This window comes from Equus przewalskii, chromosome 6, assembly GCF_037783145.1.
Source record: "Equus przewalskii isolate Varuska chromosome 6, EquPr2, whole genome shotgun sequence".
NCBI lineage: Eukaryota > Metazoa > Chordata > Mammalia > Perissodactyla > Equidae > Equus > Equus przewalskii.
In genome coordinates this window covers 88,091,701-88,104,680 of record NC_091836.1, presented here as the reverse complement: position 1 = coordinate 88,104,680, position 12,980 = coordinate 88,091,701, and the positions used below count along the sequence as shown (strand labels likewise).

The following is a 12,980-nucleotide window of genomic DNA, read 5'->3' as shown; positions in this document are numbered from 1 at the left end:
GTAGGCCTCTCACTGATGATGGCTAACATTTACGACGGCTTCCTCTGTGCCCCACAGTCATCGCTTTACATGCCCTGTCTTACTTCATTCAAGTTTTTCTGAACACCTACTATGGGCGAGGCCCTAGGATACAAACAAAAAAAGTCCTGTCCTCCAGGAATTTATACTGAGCCAAAAGTAGTCTTTATAACATTTAATCTCATTACGATTCCATAAGGCAAGGACTACTATTCTTTCTACTTTACAGATAAAATGAGGCCGAGAGAAGATTAATACATTGTTCAAGGCCTTTCTTTTCCAAATCTACTAGCAGGTGGCCAAGGATTCCCACACATTCTAACCAGTGACCACCCAAAGCACAATGCCACTTTAACAAAGCTGTCAGTTCCTGATTTATTGGTTGATATGTTATAATCAATAGCTGTTTGTGAATTTCAAATCTTGTTCCCTAATCAATTGATCCCCTTATGATGGATGTACTCTCTCTAGGAGAAATGCTTATATTTTATCATTGACACACTGGATAAAGAAACCCCAGCTCGTGTGACCATAGCCACACAGCACTGACGCATACTCACTGTGGAATAAATTGACGACGTGCTGGAAACCAAGGAGAGCGAGGATCCGTGAACTGAAAGCAACACAAAAAAGAGAGGAAAGGTGAACTGCATGGTTAGCTGCTTTGGAGCCAAAAAGGGGGAGGAGAGGAAAGCATCAGCATTATAGGACACAGCCAGGCTCGCAGCAACTTAATCGCACCTTGATCCAACCCTTCCTGGTTTGGTGATATGTCAGTGTCAAAGAAGGACTAATTTGCTCAGGGAGCCACCTTTCTAGACCACATTTTTTTCTACAACCTTCTAAATAATTTCCCCCCCTGACTTTCAAAATAATACCTGATTACTGAATAAGAATTTTCAAGTGCAGCTAAGTGTTGAGAAGCACACTCATTGCCATAACCTGCGTGACTCATCATTCTACTGCCCAGAGGCAACCTGGTGCCGCCCAGCAGATCTTATTCCATTCTGTTTTCAACTGTGTTCCTTTCGGGTTGAAACTGTGTTGCATATGTATTTTATACCCTGCTAGCATCTGTCACTTGTTTATGCAAAAAGCCGAGCTGATTATTTTGAACATAGGAGGCTGCTGGACATGGTAAATTCATTCTAGATGTCCACACAGTAGGACATTTGTTTAGAAAACATTTCCACTGGCTGGAATATAGATTCTTTCATTCGATTTCTATCCCGTCTACAAAGTGACAAGCAAGCGGTGTCCTCCTTTCTCTGTGTGATGGGTACTTTTTGACTTAGACCCATCCTCTTAGCACCCCCTCCTGCCCCCAGCCAGTGGAGACATTTCATGATTTGGTTTCAAGGAATTTCAAAGCGTGGTCTTTTCTAGGACTAGGTATTCTGATTGACTTCTCTTTTTGGGAATGAGATTCTTGAGTGACATTTTCTCAGTATCCGTTTGAAAGACAGGAACGTGCCTGTGGGGACAGCGCAGGCCTTTGCCCTGGGCACAGCTTTCCTGACCACGCGTGGAATGCCTCCCCTCCCACCACGCCATCGCCTGGGGTCTGACAGTGGGAGGCCCACTTTCCACTGTATTCAACGGCGTTCACCTACCACCCAAGAAGCGAACTCAACTCAGATCCGCAGTCGGCAGAAGCTACCTGCCCATGAGGTGTCTGACGAGCAGCTCAGCCTGGCACGCAGATGCCTCCACACTGTCTTGCCAGTGAAGCTCCTGACTGCCCCGTTCTTCCTTTATGAGTTCCCATCACACTCTGATCCCTGCACTTGGCTCTCAAGCATGCCCCGGATGGTACTTCCCCCCAGAGCCTCTGCCCACACAGCTCCCGTTGTTTAGGATGCTTCTAATCTCTGCCTGTGCGAACATCAGGTCAGCTCGCTGTCTTCTCCCTGGAGCCTTTCCTCATTTCTCTGACTGCCACCAGACGGGCTTCCTTCCTTCTCTGAGCCCACACAGCTCTTGGCTTGCCCCACCTGCCCTCTCCTCTCTCAGCTGGCACCTGTTGCCCTGAGGCCGGCCCTGCACCATCTCTCACATCTACCTTCCTTAGCAATGCGCGGGGTTCCAGCGCTTTCCCTCTGTTCTTCCTCCATCCAGGACTCATCTGGCTGGTGCCCCATAAATCAGTTTAAGGTGTTAACAGCCAATAATAGCTTTCAGTGTCAAGATGTCCACACATTAACAGAGGCCTCTCATGCCCCTACCTAGTGGCCTGCTGTTCCCAAGGGGTAACAGAGACAGCCCTATGACGCAGACAGGAGTGGGGAGATTATATTGGAGGCCAAGTTGGCGGGGGAGATGTGGGTAACAGGCAGCCCCCTTCAATCACACTGCCCTGCCAGACCCCAGCCCAGGGGCCTGCACGGCTGCTCCAGGGCCTACGGCTGCTGGAAGATGCAAGTTCTTCCTCTTCTCTTTCTCTCTCTCATTCCCATAGACTAACTGACACTGCCCTCAGCAATATCTCAGTGTAAGTTGGGGCTTCAGCAGGGAAGAGCACATCTGGCCGGCTTTGGGTGAAGGCAATTATTTTTCTCTGTAATTAACGCCTCTCACTTGGTAAACAGCAACAGCAAGGCTGTGGGCCAAAGAAAGATTCCTTGATTTCCAGAGTCAACCCTAAGCTGAATGTGGCTTGCCTGAACCCTTACAGCTGGCTCTCCTTCAAGTGAACTGAGCCAAGTCAGAGCCTGGGTTATGCGGCCTGGATACTTCTGGACAACAAAATGTATATGGGACTCGCAACGCCAGAGCAGCGAAAGCATGCTATGTATTTTCCTCCCTATACCTGTTCCTCCAAATGTGGAAGGTACAAGGAACCACAAGAATGTCTAGGCCATCTCTGCCATTGAGCAATCCGAAACCCAGAGAGGTCAAATGACCTGCTTAAGGTCACACAGCATTCAGGAACAGGATCTGCTGACCAGGAGTCTGGAGATTGCTTTGCCCTTGAGTGATGTGGTTTACTGGTTTCTGAGGGTTTTTTTTTTTTTTTTTTTTAAAGCCTTTTGGTATCTTTTAGAATGGTTTTCTAAGCCGCTCATTGAATCTACACACAGGTATAAACTGGGACCAAAGCAGCAAAAAATGCATATTTGAGAAGAACCTGATTTCACCCCTACCTAGAGCACAGGGTGAAATCACCAGGCAGAATGAAACAACGGGGCATATTCCAGCCAATAAAGCCACCCGGCACCTCTGCTGTCACACTTGGGCATCTCATACACATGTTCAGCTTCAAAACTCAAAGCGCTTTCTCATTTATAACACTGTTTGAAGCGATCCTCATCACCACAGAGAATTTGTATGTAATTTGCCCAGACAGGGCAGGACTTTCTACCCTAATCAACGAAAGAGTAAATTAAGGCCCAGAGAGGCTAAGTGACGTGGCCAGGCACACACAGCTGGGCAGGAGCAGGAGGAGAACGTGAATCCAGGCATTGCACTGCGGTTCTCACTCCACCACAGGGGGCCTCCACAGCCAGTGAGAATGAGATGCTAACGGATCGCCCTCTGAACCAGCAAAGGAAGCAGAACCGAACACAGAGAACACGTGGATGAGGGAGCAGGCTTCGCCTCAGACAGGTAAGAAAGCCCAGCTGTGAGCAAGGAAGGACTGAGTGCACAGACAGAGGGCTGAGAATCTAGGGCTCTGGACCCAGTCCTGGTGCATCAAATCCCAAGTCACTTCGTCTGCCCCAATTTTACCACAAACAAAATGGGGATGAAACGGCCCTTGGGGAGAAGGACAAAACAAAATAAGACAATTATCACAATAGCTACCATTGATCAAATACTTACTACAAACCCCTTTAAAAGTCATTTTGCTAAATGCTTTCCAGGATTTATCGCACCTTATCTGCACTTCATCCTTTGAAGCAGGGACAATTATTTTCCACATTTTAGTGGATAGGAAATAGGCTGAGCAGGGTCAAGCCCCTTACCCAGTCACAGTGCTCACAGAGGGAGTGCCAGGATGTGATCACAAGTCTAACTCAGGGGCCAGAAACACAAGGGAGCTGCAACACAAGATTTACTTATTAACAAGCTGCTCTGCTCCTGTGGATGCCATATGAACTGATTCAGTTCACACCAGCTCTTAGGGATAATTGGTAAAGTCGCTGGATGTGTTTTCCTCCAAAGACATCCATTTCAAAAATGCCTTAAGGATCTCCCTACATGTATGTGATTAAAGTTGACTTTAAGATTGCATAATGCACCTAATGGAAATTAATTTACCTGAAATAACTTTGAAAGGTTGCATCTGGGCCATGCCTGTACCTAATCTACATATTTATGACTCCTGCTTCCTTCAAAATAGAAAGTGCTAATTAAATCCAACAAAAACCTCACACAGGTACTTGTTCTAATTCTTCCTAAATTTCTTCTCTTTTTCTTTTTGGTGAGGAAGACCAGCCCTAAGCTAACATCTGTGCCAAGTTTCCTCTATTTTATATGTGGGATGCCACCACAGCTTGCCTTGATGAGTGGTGCCATGTCCACGCCAAGTATCCAAACCCACGAACCCTGGGCCGCCGAAGCAGAGTGCGCAAACCTAACCACTATGCCACCTGGCTGGCCCCACTTCCCAAGTTTCTATCCTGCTTTCTGGCATATGATATACCTACCTGACTCTTACAAGGAGGTTCTATTTGGTCCAAACATGGAATATGAATTTTTTCCCCAGCTGTTTCTGCAATGCTGGGAGTTTATAAATTGAAAAGGAAAAAAAAAAGTCTTCACCCAATGGTATTGCAAACTCCTAATTGCACAAGCCCTATTTTGCTTGCGTAACACAATACCCTTGGAAAAAATAAAATCAATCTGATGCCAAATTTCCCAAGAGATGAAAATGTCACGTGTTCATAAGAGTATCGACAGCAGTCCCTACAACTTCGCCCCAAATTTGATTACTACCTCTGCACTTCAGTTCCCCATCCTCATGAATCATCAGGTTTACAGAAGTCTAGACATTGCTCGCGGGCAAGCCCTTCTTATCAATGTCACGGGACGCCCTGGATATTCCACACTGTGCTGCCTGACAGCTTGACTCCAGATGGAGTAAATAAAAGCTATCTGCTGCTGCTGCTGTGACGGTCCCGCACCTTTACGAGGCAAAGTGTGCTTGTCTGGACAAGTTTCAGTGCTGAATGTGGTTCACTCAGGTACACACATGACAGGCAAGATGAATAGGGCACAAGACACACTCCATATGCGAGTTGTCACCAGGAGGCTCGGAAACGCTCCGTGGCCATACTTGGCTAGCACTCGGACGGGAAAAAAGAGCAAGACAAAAAGGCCTACTCCTTCATCTTAGGGTCGACACAGCCTGCACTACTCCTGCTCTGAGTGGTTACAGCGCTATTTCCTAGCTCTTCAGTCCAGCAAAAGCCTCTCAGTAACTCAGGCGCCACCCCTCCTCCATCCTCTGTCCAGCAGGTTCCCATATATGGATTTACGGACTTGCGTCTGCTCACTGGATGTCACTGGATGCAAACGATACATAAATCAGGGCGGAGAGAACGAAGTCACTAGGCAGATTAACTAGGGGCAGCTGCTCTGTAACTCAACTAAAACTTCTGCAAAAAAGAACACAGGGTAAGCAGAAGCCTCTATCCTGCATTTCTCTCCCTCTTGACTGTTTCGGGACTTCCTTATCAATCACAAATTTATTTGCTCTTTTCTACCCAGAGGATGCTGGGCATATTTCCCCAGTCTCACAGGGAGGAACCGGGAGCAGAGGGAAGCCCCTACGATCCCCTCCCACATTCTGTCCTGTGGCTGGCAAAAAAAAAAAAAAAGCACAAATAGAGACACTGCCCTTAGCCCAGGCTCCACTTCACCAAGAGTCCCCATCCTCTGGTTGGGGACTTCTACCTGCCAGGACACTAATGCTGAAGCTGAGTCCACAGACTGCGACATGTAATAACATTATTGGGTTAACATTTACATATATTTATATAACATTTATATATTATCTCATTTAATTCTAATAATTTCATGAGCTGGCTACTATTATTACTCCCATTTTATTGGTAAAAAAACAGAGGCACAGAAAGGTGAAGCAATGGCCCAAGGTCATATGCCTAAGAAGCGGTAGAGCTGGAATTTCAACCCTGGTAGCCTAACTTCACCGGCTCCAGTGTGCTACCAGCCCATCTTTGGGAGCTTCTGGTGGGGGGGGATGTCCCTCCATAGCATTTTGACTGCTTGCTCCCCTAACTCACACCTTGAGTGAAGGAACAAAGGGCAAGAGAAATGAACCGAGTTAGGAAGATGGCTGACAAAGTTGCCCACAGTATTTTTCTCCCAAAATTCTGATTAAAATGAACAAAACATAAAGATCCAACCCAAAATATTCATGATTAGCAAGCAAAGAAGGAAAAGGTCATAACTAAATACAGTAAACTTAAAAACCTAATGCTTGAGTAAAGAAATAGAAAATTCTGGAGTGGAGCCGAGAGGAGGGCTGTCCACAGCTCCCCAAAGCCATAGGAGTGCATCAGCCCAGAAAAATGAACTCTGTAGTAACTCACTGTGCCAGGATGGTGAGCAGGGGGCTGAACATCACGACGGGGGCACAGGCCAATAGCTATGGCCCAAGTCTGTGAGAGAAAAGCTTAGAGCGGAACTTGGTCAGCCCTATGTTCACCAGGGTTTTACGGGCAGCCTCTTCCCTAAAGTCCTGTGAGGTTAAAGAGTCAGACCCTACTATTCAGAGCTCCCCAGCCCGACCCCAGGGTAAGTGGGAGAGTTGGAAGCACTTACAGGTGGACAGGTGGCTCTCAGGTCAACGAGGGGAACTCGGCACAGAGGAACATTAACCACACCGCGAAACCTGGCAATGGTGTGTCTCCCTGCTTACCTTCTTCAAACCCGTCCCGGAACGAGCCTGAGCGGCTCATGGTTCTGCTCTTCTCATCCAGGGACATGGAGCTATTGCGGAAGCGGCTGTCGGTGTACGGGTCATACTGCCCATCGGCATTGGAGAGGCTGTGGGTTCTCAGCATGGTCGGGTTGGACAAGCTCATCTGAGTGACAGTGGTGGGACTCGCTGGAATGAAAGGAATGGAATCAAAAGGTTAGAAATTCATGTCTGTTCAAATCCTGGATGGGGACGCAGAGGAGACGGCATTATCATCAGCCGTATCCATCCCTGCCAACTTCTCTCCCTTGTCTATTTTCTAAAAGGTAGTCACATCAGCATTTGAGTTAACACGCTTAGAGCTAAAAATAAGGGAGGAAAGGTGGGTCAGTTCCAAAGCAAGGCTCTGGGCCTCAGCTTTCCAACTTGGCACGTTCAGACAAGCTCGTGTCACCTTCCAGGCATGAGCTAATTACTCCCTGGGCTCATCTGGAACAATTCTCCCTAAAGCCCAAAGCCCAAAATAGTCCAACTGGGCTTTTGATCAGATGGGAAGCATTTGTACATGACAAGAAACTCTTGCCTCAAAGAGTTACGGCTGGGAAAGAACAATATGAACACAGGGCTCATTGCCTGAGATGGGGAACATTTCATAATGGCGCCTAAAGAGCTTCAACACGAAGGGGGCACGTCTACCTCGGCCAAAAAAAGGTTGCCTCTCTAATGAGAGAGACGAGATTGGAAGGACTCTGCCGCCCACCAGTGCTCCACGGCTCAGCTCTCATCCTGCCACCTTCACGTGACCTTCCCCAGTCATTCCAGCCAAGACTGATCGCCCCTTTTTCTAACTGTATACAGTACTTGCTATCTGATCATACCAGTCTTTACACGGTTTCCTATAAAGCTTTGGATGGTTCCTTTCACCCTATTTATGAGTCTGTGTGGGCGTGTTTGTCTCTTGAAAACACTCCATTGACATGTCAGCAGGGGCCGTGTTACAAAGTCTTTTCCTTTCCCCACTGTGCCAGGCACAGCATTAGGTCAGCAGCAGGCATTTCCAAGAATACTTGTTCAATCCTAACCTGATTTTTATTTCCAGCTTAATAAAGCCCTGAGGATGACCAAACAAGGAATCTGCTGTGAAACCTACTTCTTCAGGGGTCTTAGAACTAGAAGAGCCTCGCCTCAAGAATGGGAGGGTTTGCTCTTTGCTACAACCCCACCTATATCAACCGTGTACAGAAAACTACTGATTAGAGTACCAAACACATTTCTATTTTCTCTATTTCTTTTGCTATTAATCTCCGGTAATCAAACCACATTGCTGAGGGCTGGTCAGATACTGAGAGTGATAAGACCACATGTCTCTTTCAAAATACAGAGTACCTCTGCCTGGGGAGCTGATCATCACAGCTAGTGACGAGTGGCTACTCACCAAGCTGGGAAAAGTTGAATCTCGTTCCGGAGGGGGAAGTTACACTGGAGCCAGAGGAAAAGGGGGAGTTGGCGGCGGTGTCCTGCAGGCCTCCCGCGGAGTGGGACCGTAACCATTCTTTTGCGTCATCTTGTGTGCGAAGCTGGGAGGTGGGGGCATACCTGGACAGACGGAAATCAAGCTGGGATGAACTACGAACAACGCTTATGAAAAGGAACTCCGTGGCGCTGATGATAAACATAGAGAAAAAATATGCATATCCACAGATGACGTTAAAAAAATCAGATCACTAGACATCTCGAAACTTATGAAGTTTCTCAAAACCTTTTTTGCTACTTGGCTGCCTTTGGGGAAAATTGTAATTCCTTTCAGTTTGGAGGGAATACATAAAGGGAGCAAGATTGGTAAATGGTGAAAAGAGCCGGCCCTGGGCGTAGCTGTAACATGTTGATTCATGACAGCGTCATGTCAAAGCCCCCACCGTGACAGGACCGAAGCACAGAAACAAGCTGCTGTTAGGGTGTTGAGGACGTTTTACAGATAACTCACGGCTTCTGCATTCGGCAGCAAAAAGGAGTGGCCATGAAGCATGGCGTATCAGAAGCAGACATGTAGAGGAAGGCAGGAGGACACTGATGCTTATGGCGGTGGCTGCCGTTTGGCATAAATGAGTCTTCACAAAAGGAACCCAAATCTTTGGGGTTCACACAGGGGAGGGGTCTTCAGAAGTCACGTGGCCCACTTCGTCATTTTCTGAAACGTATTTGGTAGAGATTTATCGAACGTCTCCAAGGAGCTAGGTGCCTTCATAGACATTATCTCGCTGAAGCCTCGGATCCACCCGGCCACGCAGACACTAATATTCCCGTTTTAGATTCAGGGAAAGTGAGGGCCGCCTTGGGTCACATGCTGAGATTTCAATCCATATTTGTCTGATTCCAAAATCCATGCTTTTCTCATTATGCCCACCGGCAGCATCTCAAATTTCTCAAGTGCCCAAGTGGCCAGAGTACCCTTGGACTTTTTTTTTTGAGGAAGATTAGCTCTGAGCTAACTACTGCCAGTCCTCCTCTTTTTTGCTGAGGAAGGCTGGCCCTGAGCTAACATCCGTGTCCATCTTCCTCTACTTTTATATATGGGTCATCTACCACAGCATGGCGTGCCAAGTGGTGCCATGTCTGCACCCGGGATCCGAACCAGTGAACCCCGGGCCACCGAGAAGCAGAATGTGCGAACTTAACCGCTGCGCCATTGGGCCAGTGCCCCCCTTGGACTTATAAACAGATTACCGAGGGGTGACTACTGATTAACTAAATAGTGGGATTCCTTTGGCTTAAAAACAGGAGTTATTGGGGTGTTGGTATTGGATACGTGTGTGTATGGAGGGAGGGAGCTGCAAAGGGAGAGTCAGGGTGCGAGGGAACCTAAAAATGTTTCTTTCTCAATGTCTTTACTCTAGATGATGGATATGAACTTTCTAGATCCCATCAATAGCCTAAAAGCAGCCTGTCACATAACCCTATTCTGAATTCTTTTAAAAACCAATTTTAAATAGTCAGAGCTACATAATTTTGATAGGACAGACCTGTTCCAGAAATATATACAGCATTTTGAAATGTTCCTATTTAAAGAGCTTAGCTTCTTCTTGGGGCAACAGTGGGACATCACTTTCAAACTCATATTAAGAGTGGCCATCACTTCAGCATCTAGCATGGTTGCAGACAAGCAGCCTTCCTAGGCAGGATGAAAACTGCTAGGTACAAAAGGCCTTGCCAGCTCCCCCTTCTCAGGCCACAGTGCTGAACTTCTTCCCACAGGACATCTGTTGGGGGGGTTTTCAATACTTTTATTCTTCGATTCTTAGAATTGGCTTTCACTCGGAGCTCCTGTTGAAAGGGAGCATTGATACCCACCTCACGGCACTGTTCAAAATGCTCTCAGCCTTAAGAGCTGCAGGTTATTAACTACAGACACACATGACAGCAATGAAACATTTCATTCCAAGTTCCATTTTTTGCAAAAGCACTTAATGCTCAGTGCAGGGTGAAGCCGATGCTGTAAAGAGGGAGGTGTTTAGAGAGCAGGAGAAATGACAGCTGCAACCGTCAGACACTGAGACCATGGGGCAGGCATCAGAACGGAAGTTCCTCTGGGCGGCAAAGTGAAGGAGATGATGTGAGCAATGGCGACTTGTAGCATCTTGTTTTACCAGGACTAGCACCAAAAATGAGCCCAGGCCGTGACTTGCAATGAACGAAAGGGCATTCCTTCCTTGTACTCTTTTCTTTCTTTTCACCAAAAAGTGATCACACTTGTGTCTTGCGGGCACTGAAAACTGAGCTGATTTTACCTGAATATTTAGACAAGTACAAAGCGACTGTCTTTAGTAATTTTCTATGGGCTGAAAAGTTAAATATTTTCAAATTGGGGGGAAATATTTCCCTCCTCCTTTGATCTTGCCCTGGCTAACAAATCAACATGCTACAAGTCATGTCCTTTTGCTTGGAAGACAGCCCATGAACAGAATGGTCACGGTGAAGTGCTCAGCGATTAACCCACTGGCCTTGGCAGGAGCAGTAACCGCTCTCGGGGCTCGCCCAGGAATGCTTTTCATGAGATGGTTTCACCACATCAAGCCTGAAGAAGCACAGCCTCTGCTCAAGCAAATAAGCCAACAAATGGAGAGATGAGAAGGAGAGGGGGCGAGGGGAGCCGTCGTCCAAAGGGTCCTGCTGTGGTGGCCAAAGCGGGGACCCCAGCCCAGCCCGATCCCCCAGCCATGAGAGACTCACACAGCCAAGCCCCAAAGCCACACTAGAGGGCACGGATGCAAGGAGGAAACACAGATACCTGAGTCCTTTCTTAGGCAAAGTATTCCTATCAAGGTGCGGGTCACTGTAGGAAAGTCAAAACAACAGTGAGAACTTCCGAGCCGTACAGGGAAGGCAGACAATGTGGGCGGGGAGAGGCGGAGGAGGCCGGAGAGACCTGGAGGCAGAGACACCGCACCGGGAGTGCTCCCTCATCCAGCAGTGCATGCAACACACCCACGCCCACGGAAACAAAAGAAACCCAGTCCTCGGCCTGCCCGGACACCAGTGCACACTGTGTCCGGAGTCGCCGGGGGGCCTGAACCACTCAATCCCAATTGTTCCTCCTTTTCCACGAGTTCAAAGCAAAACTCAGCCTGCCCCACCTCGAAGCAGAGCCCGTGCCTTCTGCTGCCCAGTCGCCCATCTCTGCACCACCACTGCGTATCAGAGAGGGAGATGCCAGCTTCCCTGCACCCTGACTCTGGCCCACCCCCCCATGCCACTGGCGATGACTTCAAGTGACAGAAGGGACTTGCCGGAGGGTTTCAAGAGGCCGGCAGTCTGCATATTTGGAATTCATCTGTAACGAAGTGAATTCCAGGTCCCTCTCCCTTTCTGCGGCCGTTGGTGGGCGTGTCGCTAGGAGCGGAGCCCTGGCCCGGGTTGGGGCTTGTTACAACTTGCTGCCTGACACAGTCACGACATTCAGATCTCCAAAGAACAAGGGTTTAAAGGCTTGGTCTGTGAGTCAAGAGTTTTTGCTGTTGATGGGGTGAAGAGCGTTTTCATTAATTTTTTTTTTTTCTAGCATGAAGCAACATCTGCTTGTTACGTTTGGCCAAGCCATGGCTCCCTGACAAATTTAAGGTCAATATCCATCTCTGAGGCCCACCCATAGGCAGCTGGGGGCAAACAAGCGTCTCTGTAAAGTCTAAACACTCCCCATATTCTCTCTCCTCATCATCACAGGAAATGGGCACACAGAACAGCAGCCTGCAGGACAGAACCAGCCAACTGCAGCAAAGGACTCTGACAGGGAAGGGAGCAGAGCCAGCTGCGTGGGGGGTGGGGGTGGGGAGATGGAGGTGAGGGCCAAGCTGCACGGTGGGTGGTAGGTCATTTCTGGTCTTGGACAGGGAGGCGGGGGTGGGAAGGGTGGGAAGCAGAAGCATGCCACAGGAAGGCCGAGATGCAAGTGAGAGCTCCCGCCGCCGCCCCATGCCACCCCAGGTCAAGTGGCGGGGTTTGAGATTCCTTCCCAAGCTGGGAAGTGGGTGTCAGCCTGTGCCACCTCTCCCAGGGCTTTAGCGGACGGCGGAATAGACCCTCACTGGCATGTCTGGGGGTCACAAGGTACACCAGAGCCACGAACACAAGCGGAAGCCTCAGGCCAACAGCCTCACACACAACATCTGGCTTGACACAGACGGGCAGAGGAACCCGGGGGCTTGGTGGGGTCCGCGGCCTACAATGGCATTACCTGTCCTGTTTCCTGGGCAGAGTACTTCTGCAGAACTTAGGGCTAGCGGCAGGGGAAGAGAGAGGGCTAGAAGTCCAGGCAGGTAGAAAACAAGAGAAGGCACATTAGATTGGAAGAAAGGGGGGATGGGGATTGTTATATATAATGATTAGAACATTTTTCTCATCCCGAGGCTTTCTTCCCTACGTGCAGAAATTGTATTCATCCCTCCTGCAGTGAAATCCAGAGCTAAGGACGCTGTTGGTCTTTGATTTCCTATCACTCTGGCCGCAGCCCTTCAGTGGGGGTGGTTTGCCATGATGACCACCAAATCGAGCACATGCTACCACACAGTCCATGGCTGCAGCC

At 48.4% G+C, this 12,980-nt stretch overlaps 1 protein-coding gene across 21 annotated transcripts in view; it reads right to left on the bottom strand.

Annotated features, from left to right (window-relative positions):
* Window positions 1-12,980, bottom strand: part of NAV2 (neuron navigator 2) — a 706,640-nt gene that overhangs the window by 49,795 nt on the left and 643,865 nt on the right. For 13 of the 21 annotated variants that reach the window (XR_011541254.1, XM_070624490.1, XM_070624493.1 and 10 more), the window contains 5 exons: window positions 12,633-12,698; window positions 11,190-11,234; window positions 8,340-8,500; window positions 6,905-7,093; window positions 579-631 (listed from right to left, as the gene is read on the bottom strand). Coding sequence is in view for 20 of the 21 variants with exons in the window: in XM_070624490.1 (XP_070480591.1) it covers window positions 579-631; window positions 6,905-7,093; window positions 8,340-8,500; window positions 11,190-11,234; window positions 12,633-12,698 (514 nt within the window). In the remaining variant the exon portion in view is untranslated. The remainder of the gene's footprint in view (window positions 1-578; window positions 632-6,904; window positions 7,094-8,339; window positions 8,501-11,189; window positions 11,235-12,632; window positions 12,699-12,980) is intronic. The other 8 variants (XM_070624495.1, XM_070624489.1, XM_070624487.1 and 5 more) reach the window with 2 other exon arrangements.